Source organism: Brassica oleracea, chromosome C5 (assembly GCF_000695525.1).
Source record: "Brassica oleracea var. oleracea cultivar TO1000 chromosome C5, BOL, whole genome shotgun sequence".
In the NCBI taxonomy this organism is placed as follows: Eukaryota; Viridiplantae; Streptophyta; class Magnoliopsida; order Brassicales; family Brassicaceae; genus Brassica; species Brassica oleracea.
The window spans coordinates 1,867,427-1,883,120 of NC_027752.1; the positions used below are offsets into that span (position 1 = coordinate 1,867,427).

At 38.1% G+C, this 15,694-nt stretch overlaps 4 protein-coding genes and 1 non-coding gene across 7 annotated transcripts; 2 read left to right on the forward strand and 3 right to left on the reverse strand.

Moving 5' to 3' along the window:
• The first annotated feature begins 6 nt into the window (after window positions 1-6).
• Window positions 7-5,156, forward strand: LOC106294759 (increased DNA methylation 1). The gene is made up of 7 exons (XM_013730403.1): window positions 7-2,130; window positions 2,239-2,362; window positions 2,455-2,537; window positions 2,987-3,225; window positions 3,359-3,445; window positions 3,789-3,888; window positions 3,985-5,156. Exons 1-7 carry the CDS (start codon window positions 265-267, stop codon window positions 4,780-4,782), a joined length of 3,297 nt encoding a protein of 1,098 aa, XP_013585857.1. The 5' UTR covers window positions 7-264; the 3' UTR covers window positions 4,783-5,156.
• Window positions 5,157-5,160: 4 nt separating this feature from the next.
• Window positions 5,161-6,192, reverse strand: LOC106294760 (photosystem II D1 precursor processing protein PSB27-H2, chloroplastic). Of its 2 annotated transcripts, none has more exons than XM_013730404.1 (3): window positions 5,896-6,182; window positions 5,464-5,825; window positions 5,161-5,392 (listed from the first exon to the last, which is right to left on the reverse strand). In XM_013730404.1, the coding sequence occupies exons 1-3, from the start codon at window positions 5,984-5,986 to the stop codon at window positions 5,255-5,257; spliced, it is 591 nt and encodes a 196-aa protein (XP_013585858.1). In that variant the 5' UTR covers window positions 5,987-6,182; the 3' UTR covers window positions 5,161-5,254. The 2 variants fall into 2 exon arrangements, with proteins under 2 accessions (XP_013585858.1, XP_013585859.1); XM_013730405.1 differs by having other exon boundaries at window positions 5,166-5,399; window positions 5,896-6,192.
• An 18-nt stretch (window positions 6,193-6,210) lies between these two features.
• On the reverse strand, window positions 6,211-6,284 carry TRNAN-GUU. The gene has a single exon. It is a non-coding gene; the product is annotated as a tRNA-Asn (tRNA).
• Window positions 6,285-9,347: 3,063 nt separating this feature from the next.
• Window positions 9,348-10,326, reverse strand: LOC106293413 (transcription repressor OFP12). 2 transcript variants are annotated; one of them, XM_013729095.1, is made up of 2 exons: window positions 10,005-10,326; window positions 9,348-9,917 (listed from the first exon to the last, which is right to left on the reverse strand). In XM_013729095.1, the coding sequence occupies exons 1-2, from the start codon at window positions 10,255-10,257 to the stop codon at window positions 9,547-9,549; spliced, it is 624 nt and encodes a 207-aa protein (XP_013584549.1). In that variant the 5' UTR covers window positions 10,258-10,326; the 3' UTR covers window positions 9,348-9,546. The 2 variants fall into 2 exon arrangements, with proteins under 2 accessions (XP_013584549.1, XP_013584548.1); XM_013729094.1 differs by having other exon boundaries at window positions 9,348-10,326.
• A 3,064-nt stretch (window positions 10,327-13,390) lies between these two features.
• LOC106295917 (protein OBERON 1) lies at window positions 13,391-15,691 on the forward strand. The gene is made up of 5 exons (XM_013731927.1): window positions 13,391-13,539; window positions 13,777-14,148; window positions 14,408-14,967; window positions 15,029-15,089; window positions 15,153-15,691. The coding sequence occupies exons 2-5, from the start codon at window positions 13,797-13,799 to the stop codon at window positions 15,578-15,580; spliced, it is 1,401 nt and encodes a 466-aa protein (XP_013587381.1). The 5' UTR covers window positions 13,391-13,539; window positions 13,777-13,796; the 3' UTR covers window positions 15,581-15,691.
• The last annotated feature ends 3 nt before the right edge of the window (window positions 15,692-15,694 follow it).

Consider the following 15,694-nt stretch of genomic DNA (forward strand, 5'->3'; position numbering starts at 1 on the left):
GAGGAAAACTAGCAACCGTCGAAATCCCGAAGCTCAAATCCTCCTCACGCTCGATCCTCAAGGATATTTCTCCGAGACTCTCACCTCTCCTGTGTTCCGATAGGATCGAAGCTTTCGTCTCTCCTCACCACGGATCCGGCGATTCGGGGTGCGATTCGACGTTTATTGAGTATTGGGTTTATCGATTTGGGTGATTTGCAAACGGGATTAGGATTAAAGGTCAGTACTTTCGGCTTTTTGTTTGTTTGTGTAGTGATTGTTTATATGGAAGGAGGTAGTGGGTCGGGTGAGCGGGCACGGGTAGTTCCGAGGTTGAGTCAGAAGGAGAAAAGAGATGGGCTTTGCAGGAGGAGTGCGTCTTCTTCTACTGGAACAAAGCGTAGTTTTCATAACAAGAGATCCAAAGTTGTTGTTAGCGAGTCCGAGTCGAGTGATGAGTTCATGAAGCCTCCAGCGAGGAGCGTTGACCGCAAAACCCTTGGAGCGAAAGGCAAGAAGGATGACCGAAATGGGTTTGTGAGGAGGGCAGGGATGAAGAAGTTGGATGTGTTTGAGTTTGACGAGTACGATGGGTTCGATAGCGCGAATTTGATGAGGAAGCGTTTTGATAATGGCACCGTTGGTGTCAGTGGGAGAGTCTCTTTCCCGCCGAGAAGGTTTGATAATGGTGTTGTGGGAGGGTCTGGATCAGGCAGGGAGGGTGTGTTTGTTAGGAGGGAAAAACCGTACTTGAATGGCGGGAGTAGTATGAGTTTGAGTAGTGAATCTGATTCAGATGAGGCGATAAGGGTGCAGGGGAGAAACGGTGTTCTGAAGGTCAAGGTAAACAATAAAACGAGCACTCTCCCAGCTTCAGTCATTCCCCGGGAAGGTGAAGTATATGAGAGTCTGCCTTCCTCCTCTGGGAAGGCACAAAAGCGTGAGAATGTTGTAGCAAAACCATCCTTTAGGAAACCAAACAATTATTCGGAGTCAGAAGACAGCGACGTGGAGAGGAAAGCGAAAAAAAGGAAACCTAAGAAGGAAACAGATACCAAATCCACTGAATCGTTGAAACCTGCAGCGAGGGAAGAGAGGAGGGGAATGCGTAATGGCGGAACAGAGAAGCAAAGACTACGTGAGAAGATTAAGGGAATGCTTACTGATGCAGGATGGACGATAGACTACAGACCTAGGAGGAACCAAACTTACCTGGATACTGTATACGTAAACCCCTCAGGGATAGCATTTTGGTCAATAATTAAAGCATATGATGCTTTTCGGCAGCAGTTAAAGGAGGAAGACATCGATGCTAGATCGAGGAAGGACGTTGCTGCAGTCGTTTCTGTGTCAGAGGATATTGTGAACAATCTAGCAAGGAAGGTGAAGAAGACAGGGACTGAGGCTTCAAAGAAACGGGGAAAGGATTACAGTGGTAGCGAGAGTGAAAAGGATAGCTATGGAGAAGGAGTAGACAGTGATACCTGTGAAGAGAGGTTCGTAAAGATGAATGGGAAATCTATAAAAAGAAGAAGAATTGAACCTATTCGTGATGATCTACACTCGAAAAGTAAAAGACCGTCGTACTACAATGATGCAAGGCCGTCTCCTAGATCAGATTCACGTTATCTAGATGGAAGATTAAGCAATAAAACAGGAAGATGTACTTTGAAGGTGCGTAGCTCCGAGGATAAAAAGAATCCAGCGATCAACGGGTTCAATCCATACTCTGGGAAAAGGACATTGCTCTCTTGGTTGATTGATTGTGGAGTTGTCCAGGTAAGAGAGAAGGTGCAGTACATGAACCATCAATGCACAAAGGTGATGCTGGAGGGATGGGTAACAAGAGCGGGGATTCATTGCGCCTGCTGCAGTAAAATCCTCACAATCTCCAGGTTTGAGATCCATGCCGGGAGCAAGTCATGTCAGCCTTTCCAAAATATATACCTGGAATCTGGCAGTTCTCTTCTCCATTGCCAAATCAGAGCGTGGAATATGCAAAAAGATGCCAAGAGTCTTGGTTTTCATCACGTGGACGCCGACGGCGATGATCCGCATGATGATGCGTGTGGTATCTGTGGCGATGGTGGAGATTTGCTTTGCTGTGATGGTTGTCCATCAACATACCATCAAGCCTGCTTAGGTATTGAGGTATGAATTACTGTGAAGCCTTACCTGTTTAAACCTTTTGTATTATTATTTATTTTCCATTTTCTGGTTTTGGAGTTCCAACGTACTTGTATCATGTTTTAATTGTAGGTGCTTCCGGTGGGTGACTGGCACTGTCCAAATTGCACTTGCAAATTTTGTGATGCTGTGGTGCATTCTGGTGACGAAGACGAAAATCCTTCATTGCTTTCCTGCGACACGTGTGAGAGAAAATGTGAGATGTTTCCTCCGTTGAGCTTGATTATCCTTTTCATGAACTTCCATTGGTAAAAATTGCGTCCTCAATGTTTATAACTGCTTTTGTAGATCACCAATCATGCATGAGTGAGGTGGAAGCTCATAATGTTCAGTCTTCAGCTTCTTCGTTCTGTGGGCCTAAGTGCTCAGAGGTATTTTGACGTCTAATACCTTCCTCAGCAATCTTGCTGACTTAATTTTTAAGTCTGTTTTTCTGCTTATTGATAAAGGACATGTATATATGTCAAAGCACAAGGTCTCAATGTATGAGCATCATGTCTGATAAAAGTATTGTCTGGTTGTTGTCTTGTGTTCTCATTTCTTGTTTTTATTGGTCAACACAAACCTCATTTTCGTGTTAGGCTGTATAGTTTTCTGCATCATTCTCATATATATAATAGCATCGGTAAAAGGCTTATGCTCTTGGTGTTTTCTATTTATATCATCAATTTCCTAGGAGAGGTTACAATTTCTAACGACGGTCAAATACTGGTTTGCTTGAGCTTTTGATCTGTTTGTTCAGTAATTTTCTTTGTCAATGTGTGGTTGGTCTTTCTTGCCTCTTTTCCTCCTTGTATGCTAATTACATTGTTTTCTACAGCTCTTCAAAAAGCTAAAGAAGTATCTTGGTGTCAAACATGAAATTGAAGGCGGCTACTCATGGTCTCTTATACATAGGGTGGACACGGATTCAAAATTCAACTCTCAATTGTCGGCACAAAGGATTGAAAACAATTCAAAGCTAGCTGTCGGGCTGGCGATCATGGATGAGTGTTTTTTGCCCATAATTGACAGGAGGAGTGGGATCAATCTAATTCGCAATGTCCTTTATAATTGTGGGTAAGTTTTTGTTTTCAATCCGTCTTTTATTACTTATGCTGGAAAAGTATGATGTCATCAACTCCTCTTTATATTCGTTGCTCTTTGCTATCTATATGTTTGATTCTATATGATGTCTGCCTTCTCTATGCAGATCCAATTTCAACCGGATTAATTATACTAGCTTCTACACTGCTATCCTAGAGAGAGGAGATGAAATCATATGTGCGGCATCTCTCAGGTATTGTCTAGCATCTCAGTCAACACTTTTTAATAACAGCATTTCCCCCGAGTATTATCTTGTCAGTCTTATCCAGCGTTGTCTGGAACTCGTTGGAAACTAGTTATACTTATTCATTTGTTACTCTCTTTTGCTATAACTTTTGAGTCCTCTCGTTATCTGTTTGTGTCTTCTGTCTGCTCAAATGATAGAGCGAGCAGGCCATTTATGTAGCTTTATTTTTTTTCAGTTGCTTACGTAAATGAGTGCATATGCTCATACATTCTAATTAAGTACTAGTTGTTCCATCGATGTTGAGCCCGGAGGACTTTCTAGAAGTTAATTGTTTTTGTTGTTTTGTTAGGTTCCATGGAATGCAATTGGCGGAGATGCCATTTATTGGAACCAGGCATATATACAGGCGTCAAGGAATGTGCCGTCGGCTTTTTGATGCAATTGAGTCGGTAAGCTGGTTAGACTATATAATCATTGTTTCTAGGCATCACATGCTGAAAGGTGATTTCTACTTTCTAACTCTTGGTTTCTCCTTTTTTATGAAGGCTATGCGTTCTCTTAAGGTTGAGAAATTGGTAATCCCTGCCATTCCAGACTTTTTGCACGCCTGGACCGGTAACTTCGGATTCAGCCCTCTTGATGATGCAGTTAGGAAAGAGATGAGGTCCCTCAACACGTTGGTGTTTCCTGGAATAGACATGTTACACAAACCTCTCCTCCATGAAGAAAAGAAGTCCAAAGTCGCAGCTGTAGGTGACTGTGTCGTTGTACATAACGATGCAATGGGTTCAGAGATAGAGACAGAAAAGAAATCTGAATCTGCGTCTTTTGCTGAAACTTGTCTAAACTCCAGTGGACATGTCGCTGATGATGATGCAGACTGCGACAAGAAGACTCTCGTTTCTCATGAGGAAACCAGTCCTATATGTACACCAGTTGAAACAACCATGGACACGGTTTCCAAGCCGGAGAATGGTGAATCGAGGAGATGTATACCTGGTGAAGAATCTGGGATTAGCTTTTCTTCTTGTCAGTTCACATTGAAGTCTTGCTCCAAGCAACGTGACAATACAGGATCATCATGCGAAGATGTGAATGTAGAAGCTGTTGCTAAGTTACTATCTCTGGAAATCGTACAAGCATCCACTGAGGTTCAGATTGAAAACAATCTCTCTTCATCTACTTCTGGTTTAGGATCATCAGATATGAGCTCCATCACTCAAGAAGGCAAGACTGGACAAAACTCACCGAACAGAGAGGCCACTCCTTCATGTAAAGACAGTGACAGACTCGGTGCTGGTGCTAAGTTGGCTGTATCGAAAGCAGATGGTTTACTTTTATGAAAAGATTTTGTTCAAGACGTGAGTTCTCCAAGGAGGAGGAAGTACAATATATCTGTCTGGATTTGTGATGCTCATTGATTATAGTCAAGCTTCCATTCTTCAAAGGTTGAGATTAGGTAATGAGAGATTCAGTCAGTTTCACATAGAAAGATATTTTGTGATGAAGATATATGCTTTACGCCTTATTGCGCTATGATACTACAGAGAATAAGGAGAAGCATGCCTAAGTTTTTTTTCTCACATTCAGAGTCCTGTTGTTGTTGTCTGTCTTTACTTTTGTATTTATCATTATTATCAACTCCAATCCAGGGATTTACAACATTGTATTATATAACGTACCATTAGTAAATTTGGAGCAATTTGTTAGTTTTTCATATCAGAGCGCCTATTTTTTTCAGTTGCTTTCACAAGTTCTCAAAGACTTGTATCAATACAAACATGTTACATCAAAACTTGTAGCTGCAGGATCTGGTCACAAAAACTCTTCAGCCTTATTAAGATCATCCAAAATCTCAGCCTTGACCTCATCAGGAAGAGGTGCAGAAGGGCCTGCCTTTGAGTAAAACGTCGCCAAAGCTCGGATGACTTTCTCAAGCTCAGCGTAAGATTCCTGAACACTTATCAAAATGGTTTCATTCAAAGCGATGAAAAAACAAACAAGAAGGAAGCAATGCGACTTACTTCTCCAGCTACACTCTTCTGCCCTCTCCAGTTGCTCAAGTAATCACGAATCGACTCCTTGGCGGAATCAGCGCTTCTTCTAAACTTGGCATTGTCTTTCGGGTTCTCTTTCAATGACTCCCTCATCGTCTTCACAACCTCTCTTGCAGATTTCAAGTAAGCCTTTGGAAGCTCTTTCCCAGACTTTGTCCTCTCGTTAGGATCAAACAAAGACTTGAAAGCACCAACGACTCCTTCATCTTTCTCCTCTGCTTGAGCAGCTTGTAATCCAGAGAACTCAAGTGTGGCCACCAACGAAGCACCACCAACGCAGTGCAAGAAACCACGACGAGCAAACAAAGAGCTCCCTTGAAGCTTCTCCTCTGTTCAGTTTGCAAATTTTCAAACAGTTCAAAAAAAAAAAAAACAGAGGAAAAGATGTAAAGGTGATACCTTTACTACTACTACATCCATGCTTCGATTTCACTTGTTGATGGATTAACGTAGGAGGAGGAACGTTAATGGCGGCTACAAGGAAACCCATGAATCTTCTTCTTCCAGTCTGATAGCAAGGAGAAGCTCTTCGGAGAAGAATATTGTCGACGGAATGAGTCACCTTGACGACGGCGAAGAGTTTACCGGAAGCAAGCAGCAGGCGTTTGTTTGAAAGGAGAGGAGGAGAGAGATGAAAAATGGATGGTTCGTGTTGTTTTGTTTAAATGACGAAATTGCCCTCTAATTCAAGAGGATACAAAAATATAAATAATGCGCTAGAAGGAGGGGTCGAACCTCCGACCTTGTGGTTAACAGCCACACGCTCTAACCAACTGAGCTACTCCAGCTTGTTGATAGGTGAGAGAACTATTTTTTGAAAAATAACGAATAAAATTTCTTTTATTTTCCCCTTCATAACAAACATATTTCAATCAACCGTCATTTCACCTAACGAATATTTTATATCTGAATCACACATAGGCAATACTGTATATGTAAAATGAAAACGTATATAATTCTATGTAAAATGAAAACGTATATAATTCTGGACTTATCTCTCTCAAACACATGTGCTCAAAGACATACATATATGTACTTGACCGGGGAGAATCAGAGACAAGCGGCAGAAATGCAGGCAATAATAATTCATACCACATTACAAAATAGTCTAGATAACAAACTTCCTTAGTTTCTGCACCAAAAAATCGTATGCTTGCTTAAAATATAATGTTAGTGCAGTAGTACTTCTTAAGTCTTACAAAAACAATATATATAATCTTATGTTTCTTAACATGTCTTATTTACATTTAATAAATTTGTTTGGTCAACTGAATTCAAATATTGGTTGAATATACATAAAGTCTCTCGATTAATTCTCCTCTTTTGTTTTTGTCTCGCCTTGTGTTTTAATCTAGTACATATATTTGTTGAATATGCATATAATCTAGTAGCTATAAGCTTCAGCCAACATCCGTCTCTTATGATTCTCCTCTTTTGTTTTTGTCTCGCCTTGTGTTATGTGTAAAATCTCATGGCAAGAATCACAAACATAACCACGGGGTGGTGGGCTAGTGGTCTTGAGGCAGTTTCTCCGCCAATACGGACCCGGCTTCGAAACCCCCTGTGGCCACCCGGGTCCTCCCTGCTAATTCCTGGGGTGGAAATTACGTGGCTGCTGCGGGCCTCGTGGGATTAGTCGGTTGACCTCGGTCGCCGGAAAAAAAAAAAAAAAAAGAATCACAAACAACATATTTCAATATTTATTGAAGTTTGATATTTTATTTTATTTGTACCACCTTCACTTATCAATGTTTTGATGTGCTTCTAAAAATTGTTTTAAAATTAATATTCTTTTTCACGAGTCTATAAATCATTCTTGCGTATCATCTCTTTAAAAAAAATTAAGAAATAAAAAAAAGAAAATTGCATGGCTTGTGGATTTTTTTGTCAACGTATTATCATCTATATTATTTAGCTTTATATTCAAATTAATAAATCAAAATAACAATAGTTTATGATGACGAATATAGTACTAATTTAGTCTATTTTCATTAAATAAGTTTTTATATATCTAATAATTCATCATACAACACAAATCACGCCTTGATTTAATATAGGGTCTGTGACAAGAGTTTCTCGATGCCTTTTTGTTTAGGAGTCACTGTAATACTGTACCAAGTTAAATTGCTGCTATCATATATACAGTGAAACCTCTATAAATTAATAATGTTGGAACTACACAAAAATTATAATTTTTTTTATTAATTTATAGATATATTAATTTATCGATATACTAATTGAACCAAAAAACTTTATTTGAGACTATAAAATTATATTATTTTATAGAAATTTTTAGTGTATATTAATTTATAGATTATTAATTTAAAGAGGTTATACTGTATAATATTTTGGACGCATTTAATTTGCTTCGGTCGTTCCATGAATTAAATATCCAACAAAAAGAAAAGAAAATTTGTATATAATAAATACTGGTTTTGAATTTACAGTGAATTTTGCTACATCTAACCAAGTTGTTTTCTCTAATTCTCTCCTACAAGCCGCATCTCAACTCCGATTTATGTTTATTACCACATTTTCTATGACTTTATTCTTAAACCCAGAGTTTTATGTGTAGCCAATTTCTAGTTAATTATATGTTATAACGTATATCATCATATTGGTCGAAGTCGTGATTATACTATGCTACTATGAGATTCTTCGTATAGCTAGCTACGAAAAATGTATCTCACCATGATAGCATTAAACCAGCGTTGCGTATTGATAAAATGGTGAAGTTCTATCCGGCCTAAAAGATCCTAAGCAAAAATATAATAATTCAACGTATAACTCATCATATATCATTTTTAGATTCTGTATTCAATGTAAAAATACATATGAAAGTGGGAACATTACAAAAAGCAGAGAAGAAAGTCAATTACAATTTTATCTCTAGATTGATACGTTATGATAAAAGAAGAAGAAATAGTTCCAAATGTCAGTCGACATAGCTTTCTTGTTTTGTCATGGACGTTTTTTTGGTAGTGTCTCCAAAAGACAAACTTTTGAAACAATCATATATATAAATCATATTCATACCCTTTTCTAAAAATCGGCCGCCTAGCCGTCTAGGCGGCCGTCTGGGCGCTACGCGTCACTTTTCCGTCCCAATTTATGTCAAATCGGTTAAAAAAATCGGATATTCGATTTTCTCTGCCTAGACAGCCTAAATGACAGCCTAGCTGCCTAATCTATTTTTTTTTCATTTTTTATTTTTAATAATATTTTTATTTATTTATTTGATCTAAAATTTTACAAATATCATTTATATTCATAATTTTGATGAAAATTACACTATATTAAGTTTATATATTCTATTTGTGTGTTTTATACAATCTTAAACATAAAAATGTATTAATGTTATACACAATTAAAGATTAACATGTTTTATAACATAGTAAACAATCTAAAAATTTCGCCCCGCATAATTTCCGATTAATCTCCGATTTTCTCTTTACACGATAGACCCAACCCGACCGTCCGACTAGCGCATAGCGCGTTCCCGGATAGGGATTCATACCAATTAGCAATTAGCCCATTTAGGTAATTAATTTTATAGTCCGCAAACTGTATAAGTGAAAATGTTATCACATGCAGTACTACTTCTAGCCTTCTACCAATCACAAGTTTTTTTTACCATTCGGCAAGATTAATATAAATGTAAAAATAAATAAATTATATCACTCTTTTTTTGGTAAAAAATTATATCACTCTTGAAGTTGAGGTTCCTCCGTTTCATGTATTTTACAATCTGTGTTGAAGGAAATGTAAGTTTGAATTGATGAATAAATATCAATTAATTCTCCTTAAAAAATGAATAATAATAAAAAGTTAAAAGAAAAAAAGCTAGTCTCAATCAAATTTTACCATTTATTTAAGAAGGTAAAAACAAAACAAAATAAAAAGCAATCTAACTGCATGCGATCGAGACAAAACCTCACGCCTCTCTCGATTTTCTCGTATCATTATACAATTATTACATTTGATATACCTATTTTTTAAACCTAAAGCGCTAATCCCCTATTTTTTTACGCAGCATGAGGATTTGCCACGTCAATTAGTCCGGTGACCGTCAGATAAGAGAGATACGAGAACGTCGGCGAAAGCTCTGATGATGAACTTATGTGTATCTTCTGCATTCAATGAGAGGTAACTAAGTAACAGCTCGTGCAAGAACTCGTAACGGCGAGCATCTCCTGCGTCTGTAACGGCGTCAAGCATCTCTTGCATTGATCTGCGGAAGTCGTTGTAAGGATCAGGAGATTGCACGCATTGTTTCACGGCGGCTCCCCCGGTTAGAAGCGTAGTAGCAGCAGTAGTAGTAGTGGAAGTTTTGTATTCAAACCGGGGACGGAGATCCGGAGAATCGGTGATTGAGTTGGAGCGGCCAGGGGAAGAGAAGAAGAAGCGACGTGAGGCAAGAACTGCGGTTAAGTCCAAAGTGGGAGAGTCTTCAGGGGCAAAACCGTAATTATCAGACTCATACAAGGAGGAGGAGGAGGAAGAGTTACCGGTGGTTGAGGTGGAGGTGGAGGCAGTGAATGTCGTGGCGGTTGTAATGGAGGAAGGTGGAATGATTTCAATAATAGGCTTAGATATGCGGTGGCCGGTGGCTGTGGAATCGTCGTAAAGTTGGTTGAAGTTGTTGATGAGAAGAATGGATGGCCGGTTCGGTTCTTGGGAGGAGGCGGCGGCCTCGGAGGAGGGCTTGATGAGATTTGTTGGGAAACAAAGATGGAAGTCTTTCCACATGGTTCTTGGCATTGTGTTTCTTTTTTTTACAGAGAGACTGATAAAATGTATTGAGCAAGTGACTTAAGCTAGTTGGCTTAGTTTGTTTGATAGTATGTATCATGTATCATCTTGTATTCGTTTATTTATATATCATATGTACATGGTTATATTTACACCATGCATCGTTCTTTCTTGGAATTTTGAACTTTCTATTATGCCTTATTATTTTAGGATGAAATTTAAGTTTGCAGAATTGTATAATAGTTACATACACTCAAATCTAGTAAACTATAAATCATTTTGAAAACTAAAATATTGCATTTAACTCTATTATTATATTCCCATTTTATTTTTGGTTTGTTAAAATGCTTTTAGAGTTACCAGTTTTCAATAAATTATACAAAACATCTGTCAATTACTACTAGCATAGGCGAAGATGATAACACAGTGCTAACTTTAGCATATTACTTTTCTTACATCTACATTTGGCATAGTAAATTATAAAATTCATATTATATTAATTGTTGTTGGAAAAAAAAATAGTTATATTTGATTTGTATTAAAGATTTAATAAAAATAAAACTATAAATTGTAACATTACAATTACCAGTCTAAAACATAATTAGAAATCTCAGTAATATTTTTGTTTATTTGTCTAGAATTTTATGAAAAAGGTTGATCTGAGTGGTGCTCAAAAGCTTACCTGTAAAACTAACAGACGACAAAACTATTTGATATTCTTGTTTGTTTTCCATTTAATAGACAACGGAAATTAGATACAGACGGAAGATATTAATATGTTTCTTCGTTTTTTATACTATATAACTAACTCGAGAAATAATCTTATCAAAAACAAAAAAAGAGTCAAGAAACTGATATACTCGGTCTATAAAAATTGCAAAAGAAAAAAGAATCATTGTCCTTGTAAATAAAACAGGGACTCACGAGGAGGCAATGTCTTGGACTACCTTAAGTGGCCATCTCATGGCTCAACGATGAGAGATCGACATTTGTGCAAAGTACACTGACTCACTTCACTTCTCATTTCTCATCTTAACTAATCTTTGTTCTTTCCTATTTTTTTCATCTTATCTTTTGAACCGTTTAATCAACTTGTTTTCATTAGCAACAAATTCACTGAAAGATATAATGACAAAGATGAATATGCTCTTTGACGAGAATCGACCCGCTATCTTCAAGCATATCACTACCCCGAAATCTATGACCGCATAATCCCTTTTTTTTTGTAATCCAAATATGTTGGTTCGCGTTAAAGCATACTTTTTACACGTTACATGGAAAAATATACCAAAAGTATTTTATAGAAGAATCAAATTGTAGACGTAATGTTTTTCTACTTCGGCTGCCTTTTCGCATCTCATTGGAACGTCACCTAAATTCAGCATATCCTATTCTGTTAACTGCTAATTTTTAGAGGCTATACCATCGATAATTCTGTGTATAGTCCAGTCTTATTTCGGTAGTTTCTCCGCGCCTAACTGCAATTCAGGAGATCAAGGTATTTTCAGTGACAGTTTTCAGCTGTTCTCAAAATCCATTGGTTGAATCTTTCAATGTCGATTTCGACTTTATGTTCTTTCGAACATGGACTTTAGGACTAAAAATAAAACAATTATTTGGGTTTATTTTCTTTAGCCACTTCTATTTTTTTGTTATATTTTAGGTGAATTAGTTTATCAGTTTACCGTCAAGTATTTCTCCGGTTGTAATCAATACCGTCAAATATTTCTCCGGTTGTATCGACACCATCAAATATCTCTCCGGTTATAATCGATTTGGCTCATAGGGTTTTTAATTTTAATGTAAGCATTTGTTGTTAAAAAAAAGACGCAATGTTTTTCTTCAATTGATGATTTGGCATCAAATCAATCTTTGTTAAGGAAGAGCCGATAAGGATTTTTAAAATGAATCCATGTTTCTACCTTAACAAAATCCAACATCTTCAACAAATATTTGCTCGAGAAAATATATGCATGGCAAGTTTCTTTAATCAACAACGATACTTAGAGCACCCGCATTGATACAATTTTTAGGAGAGTTTTTGAAGATAAAATTGATTAAAAATGAAAAAGTAGGAAAGAGTGAAAATTTTAGCAAATATGTTTCTTTATGAAGAGACTCTGACCCAACAGTAGAGGTATTCTAAACTAACGTGTCATTTCCACATTGAACACATTATATTTGTTATAATTAATTTTAATTATATAAGTAAATAATATTAAGAAACTAGTACAATAATCATAAGAATTTTTTTTGAGAGCTTATCCACTATGCTCTCAGATTTGATCAATCTCTCTCTCTAGCCAGAGTGGGGACAGATGAGTCATGTCAAATATTTATCAAAGCATTGATCTTTTTTTTTTGTCTGATAATTAATTATATGGGAAATGTAAATGCTTGTAATACCATAGGCCGTTATGCTCTTATCATTGTTTTTGTGCATAAATAAAAATATGGTATCAAGGTGTCATATACAACAACCCCACAAGTTGTCTTTTCCTTGGAAGATACATTGAGATCAACTTCTATTTTTGTATTAGTTTGAATTCATCACATAGTTTCATTGGATTTTATCACAAGAGGAATCTCATAAGATGCAGAATGAGTGGTTGTTTTCCTTGGAGGGGGGCTATCTATCTATCTATCTCTCTTTCAATCTTTGTCAGTTAGTGTCGTTGTTATTGTAGGGACACAAGCAAAAGAAAAAACTTATTGACAAAAAGCTCCATTAATGGGAGACATATCAAGACTCAAATCACATGATTTCTTGAAGCTGTGAAAGTTGTCTGAATGTGAACATCAGACTCACCATAAAACTCCATAGTAGTTTCTTTGTCATGAGACACAAATACGATTTCAGTATCGTTTTCCAAACCCCTTTAAGTAGCGCCTGATTGCAATGTAACAATTTTGTAATGGACCCACGAATCCCAGTGACGAATAATCGGTTTAACCGTACCGGAAACACTCGGGTAACTCGGAAAAGGAAAGCAAATCAGACCGGGAATTAAATACCCCTTAAATTCATTTTCCTACCAGACACGGCCCAATAACGACCCATATACGGCCCAGGAACAGCCCAATAATAGGATTGTTATTGTGAACTTTGATATTTGTAGAGAGCACTTCGCTTTCTTCTGTAACCGTCGTTTCATCCAAAAAGCCACTCCTTCGAGTGTGACGACGGACGGGCCCATTGTCGCGAGGTTTCACGGTGGAGAAGAGAAGAAAGAGCCAACCATCGTTAAGATCTTCAAAATCTGATTCGTGTGCGCGACGTCTCTGGAGATTGTATGTTACATCCCTCTTCCTTTTTCCTTATTTCCATCGTCTGTAAAATGGATTTGATATCGCTGATGTGTTGTCGTCACTGAGATATCGAAACTCATTTTCTGTATTAAATAAAAAAAAAACTGTTCTGTTGTTTGGATTTGGATCTTCACTTAAAACCGTATGAATGAGTATATATATATATATGCTAATTTTTATTTTGATTTTGCAATGTTTTTTGTATTTGGTTATTTGCAGGTAATTATTATTATATCATCATGGACACTGATACTACTACTGAGCAAAGCAACAGAGAGGTGCCACCTCGCCTTCATCTGAGACCAGTAAGGCCAATGGAATCTGGCATAGGCCTTCCCTACGCACCTGAAAACTGGCCTAAGCCTGGAGACACGTGGCGCTGGAAGGTGGGACCGAGAATCACCGGCAAAGGCACCTTTCTGGACCGCTACTTATACCCTCCCAAGCATCTCCCCGACGCTGAAACATTGCGGAAAGGCACCGCCTTTAGGAGCAGGCTCTCTCTTGAACGCTACATTCGCTTAGCCTTCCCTAATGCAGATGTCCGCAAGTTCTTTGCTTCTTTCAGCTGGGCTGTACCCAGCACAGATGGTCAGATTCAACCATCTCCACACCTATCTTATAATATGATATGCTCCCTCTGTTAGTTTTAGTTGAATGCACAAAGAAAGTTATTATTTTTTTAATAAAAAGTAGCATTTGATATGTGAATTGGATATAGTTGAACCAATCATAAATATAGCATTCCCACTATACTCAATAAAAATAAAAGTTACATACAAATATGAAAACTCTTGAAACAAACAAATTCTGAACTAATAGCTCCTTGTGGTGTGATTCTGTTTGATAGGCATAGGTATGAAGCCGTCTATATTGCCAGTGTATACCTCAGATGAAGATCCAATGCACGATAACGTCTCTGACATTATGGTTTGCAAGGCTGGTAATGATAAATGCGGCAGCCTGATGATGCCACCACCGAGTGAAACCGAACCGATGACTTGTGACATTTGCTGTAGCGAGCCTAGTTTCTGCACTGACTGCTCTTGCATCCTCTGCTGCAAATCAGTAAGCGTTGAGCATGAAGGTTACAGCTATACCAAATGCGAAGCTGTGGTTTCCGAGGGTCGTATATGCGGACATGTTGCTCATATCAACTGTGCTCTTCGAGCTTACATGGCTGGAACCGTTGGAGGTAGTATTGGGTTGGATGCTGAGTACTACTGCAGGAGATGTGACGCCAGAAAGGACTTGGTTCCGCATGTCAACAGGTTCCTGGAGATTTGTAAGACTGTAGAGTACCAAGGCGATGTGGAGAAGATTCTTAATCTCGGTATTTGCGTCCTGCGTGGCTCGCAGAGAGTGGATGCTAAGGAGCTGCTCAACTGTATCGAATCAACGGTCATCAAGGTACAATAAAATGTAGTATTTACTGAAGTTTCCTGAAACTAAAGATGCTAATCTTTGGCAGCTTAAGTGTGGCACTAGCTTGGAAGATCTTTGGAATGATGATACACCAACTATATGGTCAGGTAACATCCCTCATCACTATCTTTTGCTTTGTGATTATGTGTTAACTTTTGTCTTGGTTGTAGATTTCTCTGAGAGTGAAGGTAAAGACAATGATGATGCAGTGCAAAGTCTACAAGACGTGACACCGATAGAGCCAATGCCATTCAATCGCGAGGCAGAGATGCACAAACTGGAGGAAGAGATCCGTGAGGTTCTAAAGGCGCTGAGAGAAGCTCAGGAATCAGAGTATCAAATCGCTGAAGTCAGACTCCATGCTCAGAAAGAATGTCTCGGTGATCTGTATAGGCAACTTGAGGAGGAGAAGTCAGAGCTGTCTAGGCGTGTATCAGGTTCAGACGCAGAGAGCTTGATGACGAATGTGTTGAAGAGATTGGATCAGATAAGGAAAGAAGTGACAAAGCTTAAGGAGATGGAGGAAGTGGCTAAAGGATTTGGCAGGACGCCTAGAGGAATCCTTGAAGAGTACTTTCATCTAGCAATCGAGGAGTAGAGAGAGAGATCAAATAAGCATAGGAACAATTATAAATTGTACATTCGTCGTTGTGACATTGTCTGCTAAGTTCCTGTTGGATTCTTCATTATGTACCCAAGTTTTGCTTCACCA

Coding starts and splice junctions, on each gene's coding strand:
- LOC106294760 (XM_013730404.1), bottom strand. CDS start 5,986: ATGGGTTTCCTTGTAGCCGCCATTAACGTTCCTCCTCCTACGTTAATC. Junction 5,826..5,895: donor TGGATGTAGTAGTAGTAAAG/GTATCACCTTTA, acceptor CAAACTGAACAG/AGGAGAAGCTTCAAGGGAGC. Junction 5,393..5,463: donor AGAAGAGTGTAGCTGGAGAA/GTAAGTCGCATT, acceptor ATAAGTGTTCAG/GAATCTTACGCTGAGCTTGA.
- LOC106293413 (XM_013729094.1), bottom strand. CDS start 10,257: ATGCCAAGAACCATGTGGAAAGACTTCCATCTTTGTTTCCCAACAAAT.
- LOC106295917 (XM_013731927.1), top strand. CDS start 13,797: ATGGACACTGATACTACTACTGAGCAAAGCAACAGAGAGGTGCCACCT. Junction 14,968..15,028: donor TCGAATCAACGGTCATCAAG/GTACAATAAAAT, acceptor AATCTTTGGCAG/CTTAAGTGTGGCACTAGCTT. Junction 15,090..15,152: donor TACACCAACTATATGGTCAG/GTAACATCCCTC, acceptor TCTTGGTTGTAG/ATTTCTCTGAGAGTGAAGGT.
- LOC106294759 (XM_013730403.1), top strand. CDS start 265: ATGGAAGGAGGTAGTGGGTCGGGTGAGCGGGCACGGGTAGTTCCGAGG. Junction 3,446..3,788: donor ATATGTGCGGCATCTCTCAG/GTATTGTCTAGC, acceptor TTGTTTTGTTAG/GTTCCATGGAATGCAATTGG. Junction 3,889..3,984: donor TTTTTGATGCAATTGAGTCG/GTAAGCTGGTTA, acceptor TTTTTTATGAAG/GCTATGCGTTCTCTTAAGGT.